The 18,375-nt window shown below is 48.9% G+C and overlaps 2 protein-coding genes across 3 annotated transcripts; both read left to right on the forward strand.

Moving 5' to 3' along the window:
• The first annotated feature begins 5,283 nt into the window (after window positions 1–5,283).
• Window positions 5,284–8,778, forward strand: ALKBH6 (alkB homolog 6). Of its 2 annotated transcripts, XM_051988909.1 has the most exons (7): window positions 5,284–5,320; window positions 6,105–6,160; window positions 6,236–6,304; window positions 6,541–6,601; window positions 6,794–6,945; window positions 8,129–8,251; window positions 8,337–8,778. In XM_051988909.1, exons 2-7 carry the CDS (start codon window positions 6,107–6,109, stop codon window positions 8,601–8,603), a joined length of 726 nt encoding a protein of 241 aa, XP_051844869.1. In that variant the 5' UTR covers window positions 5,284–5,320; window positions 6,105–6,106; the 3' UTR covers window positions 8,604–8,778. The 2 variants fall into 2 exon arrangements, with proteins under 2 accessions (XP_051844869.1, XP_051844870.1); XM_051988910.1 differs by lacking the exons at window positions 5,284–5,320; window positions 6,105–6,160; window positions 6,541–6,601 and having other exon boundaries at window positions 6,251–6,304.
• A 440-nt stretch (window positions 8,779–9,218) lies between these two features.
• Window positions 9,219–11,495, forward strand: SYNE4 (spectrin repeat containing nuclear envelope family member 4). The gene is made up of 4 exons (XM_051988908.1): window positions 9,219–9,678; window positions 10,024–10,188; window positions 10,373–10,627; window positions 11,159–11,495. The coding sequence occupies exons 1-4, from the start codon at window positions 9,277–9,279 to the stop codon at window positions 11,444–11,446; spliced, it is 1,110 nt and encodes a 369-aa protein (XP_051844868.1). The 5' UTR covers window positions 9,219–9,276; the 3' UTR covers window positions 11,447–11,495.
• Window positions 11,496–18,375: the final 6,880 nt, after the last annotated feature.

Below are 18,375 nucleotides of genomic sequence, written 5' to 3' on the forward strand. Positions count from 1 at the left end.
GGGTCTTGGGTCACTTTGAGTCATTATGGGGTTTGGAGCCCCCGGGCCCTCCGAGGCGGGGAGGGGACTTTGGGCCTTGTCGGTCTCCCTTCCCGCTCACGGCCCCCTCGGGAGCCTCAGGGATGCAGGGGAGTGCTGCCGGGGCCCACCCACCCCTGGGGCAGGGAGGAGCTGGCAGGCTGGGCTGGAGCCCGTTCTGGCTGCCTTCCCACCTGGCATGGAACCATCCTTGGGCAAAGGAGAGGAAAAGGAAGAGCCCGGAGGCTGGCGGGAGCCGAGGCCTCGGCCTGGCGCTGCCCAAGGGAGACTTTGGCCGTGCTGGGTCAGCAGGCGGCCCAAGAGTCGGCTCCCCAGGGTCCAGCCCGGCTTCTCAGCCGGCCGTTTCCCCTGGCCCGTGCCCAGCTCCCGTCCCACGTCTCAGGCCCTCATCTCTCCCCGAGATCAGCCGCATCCTATGGACATTTCCACCTAAATATGGCTCCGCAAAACTCCACACTTACAGACCAGCTCGTTCCCTTTCTCTAAAACCCATTTTACAGAATCCCCATTTAATCTCTGGGAGGCAAGTGGTGTGATGATACCCATTTACAGATGAGGAAACTGAAGCAGACAGGTTAGCCCATGTGCTCAGGGTTGCACAGCTGGTGAACATCTTACATCTCTCAAAAGACTCGGCTCTTTCTGGCCTCATGTTCTATCCTCTGCATCACCTGGTAATTACTCTGCCTCTAAAGCCCCCCCCTGACCCTCCACTGACACAGCCCCTCCCCAAGTTCCCTGCCCCCTTCCCTGGACAATGCCAGTCCTCCACCTGGCAGAGAAGCGTCTGGGTCTGTGTGCTTGTACCCCTCCAGACAGAAGGTAATGATAACTAATTAATAAAATAATCACAATTATAAAATCATTAATCATCATCATCATCATTAACAATACCTCTCCATACTACAAAAGCCTGGGAGAAATCATTGCCTCCAGTGACCTGGCCACGACTTGTTGTTCTTCAGTTCAGGTCCGACGGCAGAGACCCCGACTGCTGCCACGTTTCCCTCCCCAGCTCATTTTATCAGTGAGGAAACCAAGGCAGACGGGCTGAAATGACTTGCCAGCTAGTCAGTGTCTGGGGTTAGATTTGAACTCGGGCCTTTTTGCCCCCAAGAGCAGGGCTCTGTGCACCGGGGCTCCCCCGGCTGCCCTAACAGCTGAGGAGACAAGAGGCCCTTCTTGAGCTGTTTCTGCACTCACAGAACCAATGGCTGAATCCTTGGCGGTTTTGTCTGTTTGTTTGATGGAAACAGACACACGAGACCGGATTTGGGATCGGGTTTTTACTACCATACAAAAAAGTTGCTCTTTTATGAGCGCGGGCGTCTTGTCCCAAGGAAATAGTAGAAACTGTACAGGGCACAAAAATCAGCATCTCCTGAATACCTAGAAATGGGTATCGTGCAGCCAGATTTAGATGCCAGATGCTCATTAACCTTCATAGATTAACAGATGATAAAGCCCCGAGCTACAAATAGAGACACCAAACTATTTTGGAGAATGCTACAAATAAATTGTACTAAAACTGGAGAATTATCACAGAAAAGACTGCTGCCCACAAGCACCCAAACACGATATCCATGCAGGGATCATAACAATGATAATAATAGCATTTTATATTTTGTTTTATTTTTCTAAGTACAAAATGCTATTATAAAATATAAATAAATATAACTATAGACACAATGGTTGGTTGATGTCATTTAGGTGCTCTTTCAGAAGGAAGGACAACAGCCAACCATCGTCTCTATGTGATTATATTTATTTATATGTTATAAGAGCAGTTTATACTTATATTTTGTTTATATTTACATTTATAAGAGTATTTTATATATTACATATCACACAATTCATATTTTTACAATAGCATTTGTATTTTGCTTTATTTATAATGGTATTTTTACAAATTACTTATGGTTTATAGTTCATATATTTATATTTTATAATAGCAGTTTACTGACACTTATATTTTGTTTATATTTACATTTATAGTAGTGTTTTATATTTTATATATTATATATTGTATTTATATAGTTTATATTTTTACAATAGCATTTGTATTTTGCTTTGTTTATAATGGCATTTTTACAAATTATATTTTATAGTTCATATATTTATATTTTATAATAGCAGTTTACTGACACTTATATTTTGTTTATATTTACATGTATAATAGTGTTTTATATTTTATATATTATATATTGTATTTATATAGTTCATATTTTTAAAATAGCATTTTATATTTTACTTTGTTTATAATGGCATTTTTACATTTTACTATAAACTTACAGTTTAGATATAACTTATAGTTTATAGTTCACATATTTAATTTTATAATAGCAGTTTACTGACACTTATATTTTGTTTATATTTACATGTATAATAGTGTTTTATATTTTATATATTATATATTGTATTTATATAGTTTATATTTTTACAATAGCATTTGTATTTTGCTTTGTTTATAATGGCATTTTTACAAATTACTTATATTTTATAGTTCATATATTTATATTTTATAATAGCAGTTTACTTATATTTTGTGTTTATATTTATATTTATGATAGTATTTTACATTTTATATAGTTGATATTTTTATAATGGCATTTTGTATTTTATTTTGTTTATAATGGCAGTTTTACAGATTATTCTTTCTAGTTCATATATTTATATTTTATAATAGAATTTATATTTTCTATTTTTATGTTTTTATAATAGCATATTTGTAGTTAAGATCTGCAAAGCTCTTTTATTATTCATGTTCTATATTACTTCATTTTATCTTTATGCCAGTCCTTCGTGGGAGGAAGATGCCATTATTATTTTTATTTTACAGATGAGGAAATTGAGGTAGACAAAGACTGAGTCCAGAGTTCCGCCACTATGAAAATCTGAGGCTGGTTTAGAATCCAGGCCTTCCTGACTCCCGGTCTGCCGTCCACTTTCTGTCTTCCAACGTAATACTCCATCTCTTAAGGGTAACGTGACGCCGGGGCCCCACTTTGTGCCTTCTCACTGTTGCTGAGGCTTAGGATGCCTCTCTCCCTCGCCCTCCCGGCTTCCTTTAAGGCTCGGCTCAGCTAAGTCCCTCCTACTGCAAGAAGCCTTCCCCGAGTCCGTCCCTGCCTCTGAGATGACCTCCTCATTGCCCCTTCCGTACTTCTTGCCCATGCGTAGTTGTTTGCATGTTGTCTCACCCATTAGATTCTAAATTTCTTTAGAATGGGGACGAGGGATACCCAGAGCTTAGTGCCTAACACAGCAAGTATTAATAAAATAAATAAATAAATAAATTGAATGAAATAATAAAGAAACAGATCGTGTCCGACCGTCCTCCTCCCTCTTCTTTGCTGGGACTTTCTTCGTCTCTCTCTCGCCCTCCCACTACAGAGGCCCCTCAGGGACCTCTTCTTTTCATACTATTTCACATGGGGATCTCATCAGCTCCCCCATAACTCTCAATCTACCTTTTCTGTCTGTTGCCTCTGCCAACCCATCTCCAATCTCCCACTGCCTTTCAGCGTCTAGGCCGGAATGTCCAACAGACATATTAAACTTAGTATGTCCCGAACCGAACTCCCGATCCTCCCCTTTAACCGGCCCATCTTCCCTTTTACGGGAGAGGGCAACCTCACAGCTCCCCTGCCCCAGGCTCACAGACCCCTCCCCCTCCCAATCCCAGTGGGGCTGTCAGTTTCACCTTTGCAGAATCCCTTGTAGATTTCCCCTTCGCTGCGTCTATCCAGGACTCCCTCCCCCTTCCTCTCCCCTGACTGGCGAAGATCCCCACCTGGAATATTGCTTCTGGGGGGGGGGGGGGGGCGGGGCCTGCCTGGTTTCCCGACTCCATTCTCCATCCAGCCACTAAAGTGATTTTCCTAAAGTTCAGGTGGGACTATATAGTTCCTAGAAGTTTACTTATACAGATTTATTTACTCTCTAAACTCCATTGTTTCCTCATCTTCAGAATCAAACACAAAAAAACTGTTGGCTGTATTGGACTACCTGCCAGCTAGGGGAGGGGGTGGGGGGAAGGAGGGGAAAATTTGGAACAAAAGGTTTTACAAGAGTCAATGTTGGAAAAATTACCAATCCCTATGTTTTGTAAATAAAAAGCTTTAATTAAAAAAAAAAAAAAAGCTGTTGGATATCCAAAAGCCTTCATAACCCGGCCAGTGAGGGGCTGCCCGGTGGTGCAGTGGATCCAGCACTGGGCCTGGAGTCAGGATGACCTAAATTCTAAACACAGCCTCCCATTAATTGTGTGACTCCAGGGAAGTCAGCTTCTGCCTCAGTTTCTTCCGCTGTAAAATGGGAATAATAACAGTACATATCTCCCAGGATGGTTTTTTTTTTAAAACAATTGCAATATTTGTAGAGTACCTGGCCCATAATAGGCGCTTAATGTTTATTGACCAATCGCTACTGCACTTATCCCAGAAATGCTTTCAGAGTGTTTTAAAGAGGAGCTCCCATGGCAAAAGCGAAGTCACTTTATCCAAGTGCCTTACAATCTATAACAAATAAAACCGAGAAAGAATAACAACAAAATAGGAGGTATTCGTTCCTGGAGCGTTTCTATTGGAACTCGGTCAAATATAAAAGATGAGAATGAGGTGGATGATGATGTTGATGACATCGCCATCTGGCTGTTACCCTATCATTTTCATTTTATTTTCAAAATAAGGTAATACGGGTACCACGATGCCCATTTTACAGATGCAGGAACGGAGGGGCTTTGCTTTTTGCATTTGTATAGTAGGCGTACGGTTACCCACCGTTATGGTCACGTGAGGGGTCGTAAGATGATGTTCTGCTTTCTCACTGGTCCTTGGGGTTGAGGCACTGACACGTGAAGAGAGGGATGGTAAGGGTAAGCTGAGAAGGACAAGCACGGAGATTGGCCAAGATCTCAACAAAGCCCGCCTCTGTATTCTTCCGACCGACTGACTGAAGAGTAGGAGAAACAAGAAGGGAAGGCTTGGAAACTCTGGGATTGGACAATTCTAAGAGATTTCTCATTGGTCAGATTCTCTGGAACACCCTTTCTTTGGGCGGAACCGTAGAGAAGACGGTGAGGGGGCGGGGCCCCTTAGTATCTAGGCAGATGATTGGGCAAAGACTGTAGCCGCGAACCGTCCATTGGAAAGAACAGGTGACCGTCTCAGAGTCCGGAAGTCATGAAGGCCGTGGTCGAGACCATAGAGAGAGCAACGCAGGGGTGAAAATAGAATAGAGTTTGAGGGCCGAACCAGGCCGGGCCGCTGGCCGGCTGAAGGTGAGACCCGTGAAAACTAAAGGGCAGGAAGTGCAGGGGAAATCAGGGAAAAGATTAGTTTTGGGGTTATCAGTAAGTGAACTCGCCCTATAGAAGGAGGGAGAGAAGTGGGTTAGTCCAAGATTTGGGAATCAATTTAGTGGAATGAGGGGTGTATGTGGACGAATGGTTTGGTCCGGGATGGGTGGAGGACAAGAAAGGTTTGGTTCAGGGATGAGCGGGAATGGTTTGGTCCCGGATGGGGGTGGTGACGAAGAATGGTTTGATCCAGAATGGGCGGGGCAAATTTTTATGGGCGGGGCAAATAGGGAATAGTTTGGTCCGGGGTGGGGAGGAAGCGAGGGAATGGTTTGGTTCGGGGCGGGAAAAGGTCTGGGGATGGGCGGGGAAAGAGAATGGCTTAATCTGTAAGGGGGGAGGGGAAAATGGGGAGGGGCGTGGAGTGGTCCAGGATGGGGAATAATGGGTTGGTCCAGGATGGTAGGGGCAGGAGGAAGGTTGGGAGGGAGGGGAAGTTGTAGGACGAGGAGTTGGTCCTAGGTGAAGGAGAATGAGTTGGTTCAGAATAATTGGAGGAGGGGGGGAATTGGGGAGGGGGTGCTGAGAATGGATGGGGGGGTTGCCCTGGGATGGGGCTGGGAAGAGGAACTGGGGACTTGGGAGAATGGGTTGGTGAAGCATTGTATGATGGGGAGAGGCAGTGTCTGGAAATCGTGGGGGAAGACCAGAAGGGAATGGGGCAGAGGGCAGTGGCGACCTCCATCTTCTTGCTTTCCCCCAGCAGCAATGGGCGACTTGGATGCTGTGATCCCTTCCCTGGAGCCCTTCAGGGTAGAGCAGGTGAGAGATGGACCTGGGAGGAGGGGCTTGTTAGGGTTCAGAGGTCAGTCTGACCTGTCCTCCTCCCCCCTCCAGGTCCCACCCATCATCTACTATGTCCCAGACTTCATCTCTGAGCCAGAAGAGGCGCAGCTGCTCCGACAGGTGACCACCGCCTCCCACCGCCCAGCTGCCCAGCCCCGCACTCCTTTCCTGCCCCCCCACCCCGGGGGAGCCTTTCCCACCTCCCGGTCGTTGGTACCCTCCCCCAACACATCGGCTGTGGCCCCGTTAGCTCCCTGAGGGCAGGCACAGTTCGTTGGTTACCTTGTGACTCTGGTACCTTGGAGCGGGTCAGGCCGGGGTCAGTCCCCAGGGTCACACTCTGATCACCCCGTTAGGTGTATGAGGCTCCAAAGCCCAAATGGACACAGCTTTCTGGGCGGAAATTACAGAACTGGGGTGAGTGCTTCCCTGACCCTCCACCATGAACGCACCCTACGGCCGGGTCCGGAGGGAGAGGGTGGGCATCCCTGGCTCGAGACCTCCAAGAGAGCTGGGCCCGACCTGGAGGCCTGTGGTCCTGGGATGGTCCTGAGGCTCTCTGGGAGTGACGTCACTTCCTTCTTGTGCCTCTGCCTTGGTCCTCCCCAGGTGGGCTCCCCCACCCGAAGGGCATGGTGCCTGAGCAGCTGCCTCGCTGGCTCCAGCGCTGGGTGGATGCCGTCTCTGCTCTCGGCTTGTTCGGGGGTTCCCAAGCAAATCACGTGCTGGTGAATGAGTACCGGCCAGGAGAGGGCATCATGGTGAGTCTGAGCCCCTAACTCTGAGTGGGTACCCTCACACCTGGCCACTGTACCTCCCCCGGGGCATCATGGGAAATGTGACCTCACACCCGGCCACTGTGCCCCCCCGGGGCATCATGGGAAGTGTTTGAACTCACACCTGGCCACTGTACCCCCCCCAGGGCATCATGGGAAGTGTGTGACCTTACGCCCGGCCACTGTACCCCCCCCCCGGGGCAACATGGGAAATGTGACGTCACACCCAGCCACTGTGCCCCCAGGGGGCATCCTGGGAAGTGTGTGACCTCACGTGGGGCCACCGTACCCGGCCCCAGAGCATCATGGGAAGTGTGTGACCTTACGCCTGGCCACTGTGCCCCCAAGGGGCATCCTGGGAAGTGTGTGACCTTATGCCTGGCCACTGTGCCCCCGAGAGGGCATCGTGGGAAGTCAGAGCCCCTGACTGTGTATGACCTCACACTCTCCCACTGTGCCCACAGACGCGGATCTAATGGGCATCCTCCAGGGGCTCCCTGGACATCCCCCTGGGGAGTGTCTGAACACCAGAGGCTCACCTACACTGAGTTGAGGAAATGTCCCTGGGGAAAGGCAGAGCCGCCTTGAGGCTGCCCCCTGGAGGAGGAGCAGGGCCAGGGAGGCTCTGTGGGAGTCCTGGGCAGGAGGAAGCGGCCTTTGGGGCGGGGAGGGGTGTAGGGGAGGGGGGAGCGATCACCAGGGTCAGAGGTCAGTGGTTCAGCCGGGCAGAAAGCCCTGGGCACCAGTGGAGGCCACTTCCTCAGGGTGGGGGCCTCTCGCCAAGAATTTCACACGCTTTTGGGGGCAGGAAGACCCTCTGCTTCTAGCCAGAGGGGCCTTTGGGCATTCAGAATCCTGAGATTCAGCAGTGATGGTGAGGGCTTGGGGGGGGCAGGGAGACCCAGGAGTGTGAAACCTGGTGAAATCTCTACATGACTCGGGGAGAAGGTGGGGGGGGAGGGGGGAATGACCTGCAGGGCAGGGGCTGGCCAGGAAGATGCCCAGGTCACCAAGTGACCCCATCAGTAGGCCGGCTTGGGGGGCTGAGGGCATCCTGTGGGACAGACACCCCGGGGGTGCCCTCCCACCCCAAGTGCTCCCGGGGCCCCATGGGATTCCTGTAAATGCTCCCAGGGGGTTCCCCAATCCTGCTCTGCCCCTCCCCCAGCCCCACGAGGACGGCCCGCTGTACTACCCCACGGTCAGCACCATCAGCCTGGGCTCCCACACCGTCCTGGATCTGTACCCGCCCCGAGGACCCGAGCTGGAGAAGGACCCACGGGAGGAGCAGGTGAGGGGCTGCTGCAGGGAGGGACTCCCCGGCCCGGGCCAGGCGGGCGGCCTCCCATCCTCAGCCTGCTCCTTTCTCCTCCCAGCCCCAGCTGCACCCCAAGTTCTCCCTGCTGCTGGAGCCGAGGAGCCTCCTGGTCCTCCGAGGGGAAGCTTACACCCACCTGCTCCACGGCATCCGCCCAATCTTGGTGGACTCACTGTCAGACACCCCTGTGGCCAACGCCTCGGCCTGCCCCTCCGCCCGGCTGGGGGCCCTGCTCCCCCGGGGCACGCGCGTCTCGCTGACCATCCGCAGGGTCCCCCGGGTGCTGCGGGCCGGCCTCCTGCTGAGCAAGAAATCTCCCAAGTAAACCCAGGGACCTCCCAGCACCACAAGCCAATTAATCCCTCAACTGCTGCGCCCGCCCCGGCTCTGGGTCCGAGTCAGCGGCGTTTGGGGGGAAGCAGCTCTGTCCCCATCTCTGGGGGATGGTCCCTCCTGCCAAGTTCCCATCCTGGTTCCGGAATAAACTACAGTTACCTCGGGCTTTTAGATTTATTGGGGCTGGGACGTCTGGGAGCAGGGGCAGCGTCCTGGAGAAGGTGGGGGGGACTGGAACAAGGGACCCAATGGGAGGGGCAAAGGTAAGATCCCTGCTCACTGAGGGAGGAGGCAGAGGCTGGGGGAGGGGGGAGACACCTGGTCACTGAGGGAGGATGCTGGGGGATGGGGCAGAGGGTAGTGAGGGAGGAGGCAGAGGCTGGGGGAGGGGGGAGACACCTGGTCACTGAGGGAGGATGCTGGGGATGGGGCAGACAGGTAGTGAGGGAGGAGGCAGAGGCTGGGGGAGGGGGGAGACACCTGGTCACTGAGGGAGGATGCTGGGATGGGAGGTGCATTGGTCATTGGGGGAGGGAGGAGACAGGGAGAAGGCAGGGGCTGGGGGACCAGGGGCTTGGGTCCCTTCAGGAACAGGGCGGCTGGATCCCCAGGGGCCAGAGGGAAGACCAGGCTTCAGGAATGAAGGGGTTACAGTTACTCAAATGTCACCTGAGCTGGGCGTCAGGTTTCCTGGGTGCTGCCTCCGCCCCGGTTGGGGGAGGGGAAGGGAACGCTTGGGCCTCCCTGAGGAGACGCCCCCAGTCCTGGGTGAGAAGGGGCCCGGCCTTTCCTCGGAGCACAGGAAGCAGGGAAGTAAATGGGAAGCTTGGGTCCCCAGAGCAGGAGGTGGGGGGCCCAGCGAGAAATGCGCGGGCGCCCCCGGGCGGCCCCCAGGTACTGGCGCCCGGACTCCCGCCGATTCCCCCTTACTGCCCCCTCTCGCTTGTCCCTCCCCGCCAGGCCCCTCCTCGACGCCCGGAACCTTCCTGCTCCCAGCAGCAGATGCCTGGACCTTGGCCCCTGCTGGGAGCAGCCGCGGGCCCGGCCTGACTCGGCCGCTGCAGGTACAGGGGGAAGGGAGGAGACGGCGGCTCCCGGAGTGTAGGGCAATGGGGACGATGGGCTCCGGGGGAAGGTGGGGGCTCAGGCTCCGCCCCAGGGCCCCGGAGGGGAGCCCCCGCTGTGGCTGCCGCTGGGTCTGGAGCTTTAGGGACACGGCTGCATCCCTGGCTCCCCATGGGAAGAGAGGGTCTGACCAGCCGGGTTTTTGAGGGGACGGAAGCCACAGGTGGGGAAGAAGGGGGCTGGGGGTCCCAGTCCCCTGGGGACTGAGCGGTGGGGGTGGGCCCGGCCGACCCGGGGCTCTCAGGACTGGGGGGACTAGTCCCCAGTGTCCCGGTTCCCCCTAGGCCTTCCTGGTTAATGATCAGCCAGCAGCGGAGCCCGTGTCAGGGGAGGGCCTGATGCGGAGGAGGGAACCCCGGAGCTGGGCCACCCTTGAGGAGGGCAGGCCAGCCCCAGCTGCTCACTGTGAGGGTGTCCGGCACCGCGGCCGGCTGATCGCCTACAGCCTGGTATGGACCACCCCGGCTCTGGGGACCCCTTCCTCAGGCCGCTGCCGCCCCTGCCCCTGATCCCAGCCCTTGCAAACGCCCACCGGGACCCCTGGCCCTTCGGAGCCCTCCCCCTCCCCAGCCACTCCTGCCTATAACCAGCCCTTCCGGCCCTTGACTTCTTACCCCTGACCTCTGCTTGCAGGTGTTTGAGGACCCTGCCTGGATCCAGGATTCAGATTCAGACACTGACTCGGAGGGGCCCGGGGCTGGCCCAGGGGATCTGGGCCCAAGGGTTGGGATTGGGGGTGAGAGGGGTGGTCTCCCACTGGAAGGTCCCGCGGCTGACCTGGAATGGGACCCCACGGGGGATGTGGGGTGGCTGGGTACCATCAGGAGCAGGAGAGTCTGGACACCCGGGTCCCCCTGTGAAGTGTGCGGACACGTGGAGCCCCTGGGGGTGAGTCAGAGCCGGGCCTCGGCCGGGGCAGGGGGCGGGCTGTCTGTCTGTCTGTCTGTCCTATGAGCTCCGCCCCCAGCCTGTCTGTCTCTTCTCTGGGTATTTGGCTCCCTGCCTTGTCCTGGCTCTTGGGGGGGAGGGGAGGGGCTCGGTGTTGGAGAATGAGGGGGAAAGAGACCCAGAGGGGGACAGAGACAGAGACACAAAGAGGGTCAGAGAGACAGACAGAGACAGAGAAAGTGAGAGACAAACACAAAAAGACAGGGTCAGAGAGACGGCGACCCAGGCAGACCAGGGTGGGGCCGGGGGCCCCTGGGTCTCGCCCCTCAGGCCGCCTGTGACCAGCATCCCGAGCATGGGGAGGGGTTTCGCCGAGGAGGCCCCTCCCTCCAGGTCCCGGGACTGCGGGGGGCCGAGGAGAGGCGGGGGTGGGAGGCCGGCGCGCCGGGACTGAGCCCCCTCCCGCGCGCTCCGGGTCTCGGGAGCCCAGAGAAATTTCCCGCGTGCCCAGCTCGATGTTTCTCGCTGCAGGCGTGGTCCCTCCGGCCGTGGGGCGCCCCCCGGGCTGTGGCCCCCCCGGACAGGAAGCAGCCCAGCCCCCGGGATGTGACCGTCCAGATCCACAAGGAGGGGGAAGAGCCGGCCGGGGGCGCTCAGCCCCCCCGCGCCCGCCGCCCCCTCCTCTTCGTGCTGCTCCTGCTCCTCCTCGGGGTGGCGTGCCTCCTGCCGCCCCCCAGGGGGCCTCACTGCCCCCCTCCGCGGCTCCCCGGGCCCCTGCACCTGGTCCTCAGCTATGTCAACGGCCCGCCCCCAACCTGAGCCCCCGGGGCCTCCAGGCAGACCCCCGGAATAAAGCTGACAAACCCAACTTGGTGCGGAGTGCTTGTCCCGGAGGTTCCCCCTCTCCCCGCCGGGTGACAGTTCATGCTTCCAGGCCGGAGGAAGGGGAGGAGCCCGCCCCAGGGCCCAGGGTGTTCCTGCATTTTCGGGGGTCCTTCTGGGGCCGCCATCTCCCGCCCCTCCCCCTCCTGTGCTCACAGTATTCCGAGCCCCACCCGAGGCTTCCAGGGGCCCCAGTTGTCTGGTCACTAATAAAGCAGCGCAGCCCCCGGTGGAGAAGGCCCTCCACGGGACCGCCGGGCTGGGCCCGGCCGCCTGCAGCCTCCCCCCCGCCCCCCCCCCGCCCCCTCTCCGGAGGCCGGCCGGCACCGGGCTGCTGTGGCCCTTGGGGTCAGTCCGGGGGTGGGGGTGGGGGGAGGTTCCCTGTTTGGAACCGGGCGGGCCCGGGCCCCAAAGAGCTGATACTCCAGTGTTTGGCTTTCCATCTAACCCCCTTCAGCGTGCCCTGAAGAGACCCCCTCCCCCCAACTCACACGGCTACAACACACACTATCGCGCCTATGTTATTAATCTATTCGAATGATCACAAACATTTATTAAACGCCTCAGAAGCGCCTGAGCATGGGGGTCACAAAGCGCGGCCCCAGCACTGTTCCCACACGGAATCAATGTGTCATTCTCCCTGCTAACAGACAACGTGCGCCATAGAAAACGTCGGAGAGACCGGTCCCGGGTGATCCATCAAACCCAGCAGATGATTCACAAAGCGGGTCCCTGCGCTCTCAAACGCCAACAATGAACCCAGCTTCCTCGCCCTTGGAAAGTGGGGGCGATCTGACTGGGTAACAATTAATGAGAAAAAGGATCATAATGAAATGTGGATTTATTCTAAAGCCACCATGGCTTCTCTTGGATAGAGACACAGCTCGTCCCCTGACTCGGGCAATCTAGACAAAAGGGTCTCTCTGCCCAGGCCTGGCTGAAGGGAAGACAAGGGGCTGGAACTGACCTTAGCCTGGGGGGGGGGGGGGGGCTCCAAGCTGGGAGAGCCAGCGCTTCATCCCCGCCAGCGTCCTGCAGGTCAATGTCCTCAACGACCTAGAGATCCTAAGTCAATAACTGCGCAGTGATGGAAGAGAAACAATCCTCTCTCATGGCAGCACTAATTAAAGCCATACTCATCCTAGCAATGAAATCTTTACAATCAACTGGGTAAACATATCTTTATATTGTTTATTAGATGAGTTATTATCCGATATTTATTAACTATTCATCTCCTTGGGAACAAAACTATTTTAAATTATTTTCCCTATTAATCCCCTTAGGGACACTATTTATTAATCTCTTTAGGGACAAACTGTCAAGCTCATTTCTTAGGGCCACGCGGTAAGCCGATCTCATGCCAGTCCTCAATGACAAGGGTCTCTCTTTGCCCACCTGGAAGCACCGGGTCTGCTTCCCCGGGAGCCTGGAAGGCCTGCAGAGCTTTGCCGGTCGGTCAGTCCTGCCTGAAAGCAAATCTAGGGAGGCTTGAGTCTCAAACGGGGAGAACCTCGGTCACCCAAGAGCAGGCTGAAGACCGAGGGTCTTTGGTGGGTGTCTACTGGGCTAGTTTGGCATTAAGTTAAATTCAGTGCTGAATTGATGACCTAAGCTTAGGGGGAAAGGAGAACATCTTTCAAAGAGTCCATCATTAGCAAGTGTTTAATTAGTGGTTTACCAGATTGGGGGAACAATCTCATGGGAGATAATTTTGATTACATTACATTAATAAGGTTTTGCACAAACAAAACCAAGGCAGCAAAAATTAGGACAAAAGCAAGAAACCAGGAAAAAAAACTTAGCTTCCTAAATCTGGTGTTATTAGTAGCTGTTTATCAAACCTAGGGACTACAAAGATCACTGCTAAGTCACCTTACTACAGAAAAGAAGGTGCTCATCAGTCACAAAATGCAAGCCTAAAACACAAGGAGAGAAGATGGAGGAGTAAAAAAACTCTCAACATTCTCCTCTAAAGAACTGCTTCAAGATTATTATATGGATACTATGCATATATTTTTACCATGTTTAACAGATATTGGATTACTTGCATTGTAGGGGAGAGGGTGGGGGAAGAATTGGAGCACAAAGTTTTGCAAGGGTTAATGTTGAAAAATGGTCCATGCATATGTTTTAAAAATAAAAAGCTTTAATAATAATTTTAAAAAAGGATTGTCCAAAAATGGGGAGAAACTGCTTTAAATTGAATTTTAAGCAAATAACCAGCAAGAAATCAGAATAATTCATGTTCCCATGCAGGGAATTCCAGGGCAGAGAAGGGCAGTCGTGGTCATGAGAAAGGAGTGAACCTGGGAGAAATTCCAGGGCAAAGAGGGGTGGTGGTGAGAACAGGGGCCCTTCCTCAACAAGGACCAGGGGGAAGTGAACAGAACCAGCCCCGTAGCACACCAAAAACTCACAGTTCCCAGCCCCTTCCCCCACCATTCTAGACCTAGCTGTGAAAGCTGCAGAAAATAAATCAGATGACCAGGTCAAATATCCTTGTAACTCCTCCAAATGACCAGAACCCAAATGTAACATGAAGTCCATAGTCAAGAAATGGGCTAGAAACCCGGGCAAACAAGAAAAGAACCTGACCATAAAAAGTTATCACAGTGATGGGGAAGTTCATTGCAAATTCAGAAGACAATGATTTTAAAAATCTACAGAACCTCAAAGAAAAATGCAGATTGGAAATCTGCCCAATAAGAATCCCTAAAGAATGAGGGCTTTTTTATTTTTTTTTAAAAGGAGCAAAAAATGATTAAAGAATTAAATAAAGGAATAACTAGATGGTGCAGTGGATAGAGCACTGGTCTGGAGTCAGGAGGACCTGAGTTCAAATCCAACCTCAGACACTAAATATTTACTAGTTGTGTGACCTGGACAAGTCACTTAACCCCAGTTGCCTAGCACCATCCCCCTATTTTTTAAATTAAAAAATATATAAGAGTGGAAGAGGAAAATTTGGGAAAGAAATGAGAGAAATGCAAATAGATTATGAAAAGAGAATTGACAGCTTTATAAAAGAGGCATAAAAATATTGGAGAAAATAATTCCTTAAAAATTAGAATTGCCCAAATGGTAAATTATACAACTTTATTGAAGAAAATAACTCCTTAAAAATTACAATTAGTCAATTACAATTAGCTAATGATTCCACAAGACATCTAGAAACAATAAAAGAAAGTCAAAAACTGAAAAAAAAAAATAGAAGAAAACATAAACTATCCCATAGGCAACTGTCCAGGAAAATAAATCAAGTAAAGAATTTTAATTTAAGAATTATTGGACTATCTAAAAGCCATGATCAAAAGAAGAACCTAGATGTCATATTTTAGGAAGTTTTAAAGGAAAAGTTCTTATTTTAGAACCAAATTATCAGTCTAAAAAATGAAAAGAGTAAATGCATAAGCAATGAAGATGAAATTAAAGTAATTATTAGAGCTTTGTGGTCCAATTACATGCTAATAAAACCGACAATCTAAATGAAATGAGTGAACATTTAAAAAAACATAAACTGCCCAAGTTAATGGAAGAAGAAAAACAATCCCATCTTTCAAAAATTAAATTGAACAAGCCATAAATATGCTTCCTAACCAAAAAGAAAAAAAGTCTAGGACTTGATAGATTTACGAGTGAATTCTACCAGATTTTAAAGGACAGTCCATTTCAACATTATGTGTGTTATTTGAAAAAATAGGTAAAGGAAGAGACATATAAAATTTCTCCTAAGACATAAATATAGTTTTGACTCCTAAACCAAAAACAGAGAAAGAAAACTAATTACTTTAATGAATATTAATACAAAAAATTTAAAGTAAAATATTAGCAAGATCACACATTATAATCAGGTGGGATTTATATATTTATATTATATATAATGCAGGGCTAGTGAAATATTAAGAAAACTGCCAGCATAACTGACTATATCCATTAAAAAAACCAACAAAAATCATAATTGGTTTCACATATGGATGGTGTGGTGCTGGCTGATGGAGTTACCCGTGTTCTTGGTGTTAATTGTTAGACTGAAATTAGCACAAGCGGCAGAGAATTAATCTATATTTTGTGGAATTTTTAGAGACGGCAAACAAAAATATCGTGCACCAGCCTTCCTTCCATTATTAGTATTTCTTGTAGCCTTTTTCCAAGTTGAAGAATTTACCATCAAGGTGGTTACTGACTTTGATGCCCTTGTCCCCAGTGAAGACATTTGACAACATGGCTAAAAAGCATGGAAGCAAGCTCCCAACCTTGTTTCACTCCACTGGTGACTGGGAATACACGAGAGCATCTCACGTTATCCAGAACTCGGGCAAGATGCTGTCACGAAACTGACGATGAATACTGACGAACTTCTTGGGCGACCAAATTTTGACAGAATTCCCCATAAGTTCTCACCACTGATCGTGTAAAAGATCTCGATGAGATCAATGAACATTGTGTACGACCTCTGTTCCACTGGCATTTCTCCTGGTATTATTGGTGTTTACGAGTTGAAATGATTTACAGCTTTAGCAAAGTTGCAGGATATCAAATAAACCCACATAAATCATTACCATTTCAATAAATCACGAACAAAAACCAGCAGGAAGGGATAGAAAGAGAAATTCCATTTAAAATAACTGCAGACAGAATAAAATACTTGGGAGCCTACCTGCCAAGATATACACAGGAACTATAAATTATAAAACACTTTTCACACAAATAAAGACAGATCTAAACAGCTGGAGAAATGTTCATAATGTCTGGGTAGACCAAACCAGTATAATAAAAATGACAATACAACCTAAATTAATTTACATATTTTGTACCATACCAGTCAAATTACCAAAGAATTATTTTTTAGAGTCAGAAAAAAATAATTTGAAAAATTCATCCGGAGGAACAAAAGATCAAGAATATCAAGGATCTCAGTTGGAGGGAAAAACCCAAAGGAAGGGATTCAACCAGACCTCAAACTATATTACAAAGCAATAGTCATCATATCAGTCTGGAACTGAAAACTAAAAGATAGGGTGTAAGATTAAATATAGATTAGGCACCCAATATAAAGCTTGATAAACCTAAAGATTCAGGCTACTGGAGCAAGAACTCACCATGTAACCAGTTTTCTGGGAAAACTGGAAAGCTGTCTAGGAGAAACTAGGTATAGATCAATAATAGTAACTACCTCCCTGGATTATTGTGAAAATCAAGTGAAAAAATTGTTGTAAAGTCTTTAGCACAGTGTCTGGCACATAATAGAAAATATATGATATTAACTATTATTATACTATATTTAGTATATATATAAAACTACTAAATAAATAAATTATTATTATATATTTATATATGAATAAATATATAAATATATAACTATTATTATGTTATATAAATTCAGTTTAAAATGGAATCTTGATTTAAATATATATAAAAAGGGTGTTATCATAAGCAAATTAGAAGAGTATGGAAAATATTACCCATCAGATTTATGGATAGGGGAAGAGTTTATGACTAAATAAGAAATAAAATCATGGGAGATCAAATGGATAATTTTGATTACATTACATTAATAAGGTTTTGCACAAACAAAACCAAGGCAGCAAAAATTAGGATAAAAGCAAGAAACCAGGAAAAAAAATTTTACAGCAAGTTTCTTTAATAACTGAGATATTTATAAAAATAAAAGCTCTTTCTCCAGTGACAAAGGGTGAAAAGATATGAACAGGTAGTTTTCAGAAGAAATCAGACCTATCAATAGTCATGTGAAAAAAAAAATGCTGTCATCAATAATTAGTGAAATGCAAAATAGAGCAACTTTGAGATACCATTTTATATCCATTAAATTAGTCAAGATGTCAGAAAAAGATGACAAATGCTGAGGGAAGGTGGGAGAAAAGGGATATAATACACTGTTGGTGGAGTTGTGAACTGGTCCAACCATTCTGGACAATTTGGAGCTATGCCATATCCATAAACCTGACAAGTAATATTTTCCATTCTTTCCTAATTTGTTAATGTCTAAATGATGAACCCATTTTGAGCTTATCTTGGTATAATAATAGCCTGAGCCAACTGGATGGTTCAGTGGGTGAACACTAGGCCTGGCTTTAGGAAAACCTGAATTCAAATCCAGCCTCAGACACTTACTGATTATGGGAGCCTGAACAAGTAATTTCACTTCCTCGCTTTCATCCGCTGGAGAGGGAAATGACAAACCAAGCTACGGAACAACAACAATAATTATCTCAGTATGTAAATCAGCACATGGTATGTTCATTTCTTTTTTCTGTTTTTTTATCTCTCCCATAGTTTTTCCCTTTTGCGCTGATTTTTTCTCCCAACTTGATTCGTAAAGCAATGCGTGTTAACAATAAAAAATTAAATTACATTTTAAAAAATTGTCTCAGTTGATCCTCATAACAACACGGGGAGGTGGGTGCATACTTTTTGACCCAGCAATAATTTTACTAAGTTTGTATCCCAAAGAGATGAAAGAAATGGGAAAAGGACCTATTTGTACAGATTTATAGCGACTCTTTTTGTGGTGACAAAGAATGAAAAATTATGGGCTGCCCATCAACTGGGGAAATGGCCAAACAAGCTGTGATATATGACTGTGATGGAATACTACTGTGTTATAAGAAATGACAAGTAGGTGATGCATGCAATTCCAATAGACTTGGGAGGAAGAACTCTGCAGACTGAACGTGGATTGAAAGAAAGAATTTTTCATTTTTTTGTTTTTTTCTTTCTCATGGTTTCTTTCCCTTTTATTTTATTTTTCTTGCCCAACATGATAAATATGGAAATGTACTTAAAAAGGACTACATGTTTAACCTATATCAGATGGCTTATTGTTTTGGGGAGAGGGGAGGTAAGGG

This window comes from Antechinus flavipes, chromosome 3 (assembly GCF_016432865.1).
Source record: "Antechinus flavipes isolate AdamAnt ecotype Samford, QLD, Australia chromosome 3, AdamAnt_v2, whole genome shotgun sequence".
NCBI classification, from domain to species: domain Eukaryota; kingdom Metazoa; phylum Chordata; class Mammalia; order Dasyuromorphia; family Dasyuridae; genus Antechinus; species Antechinus flavipes.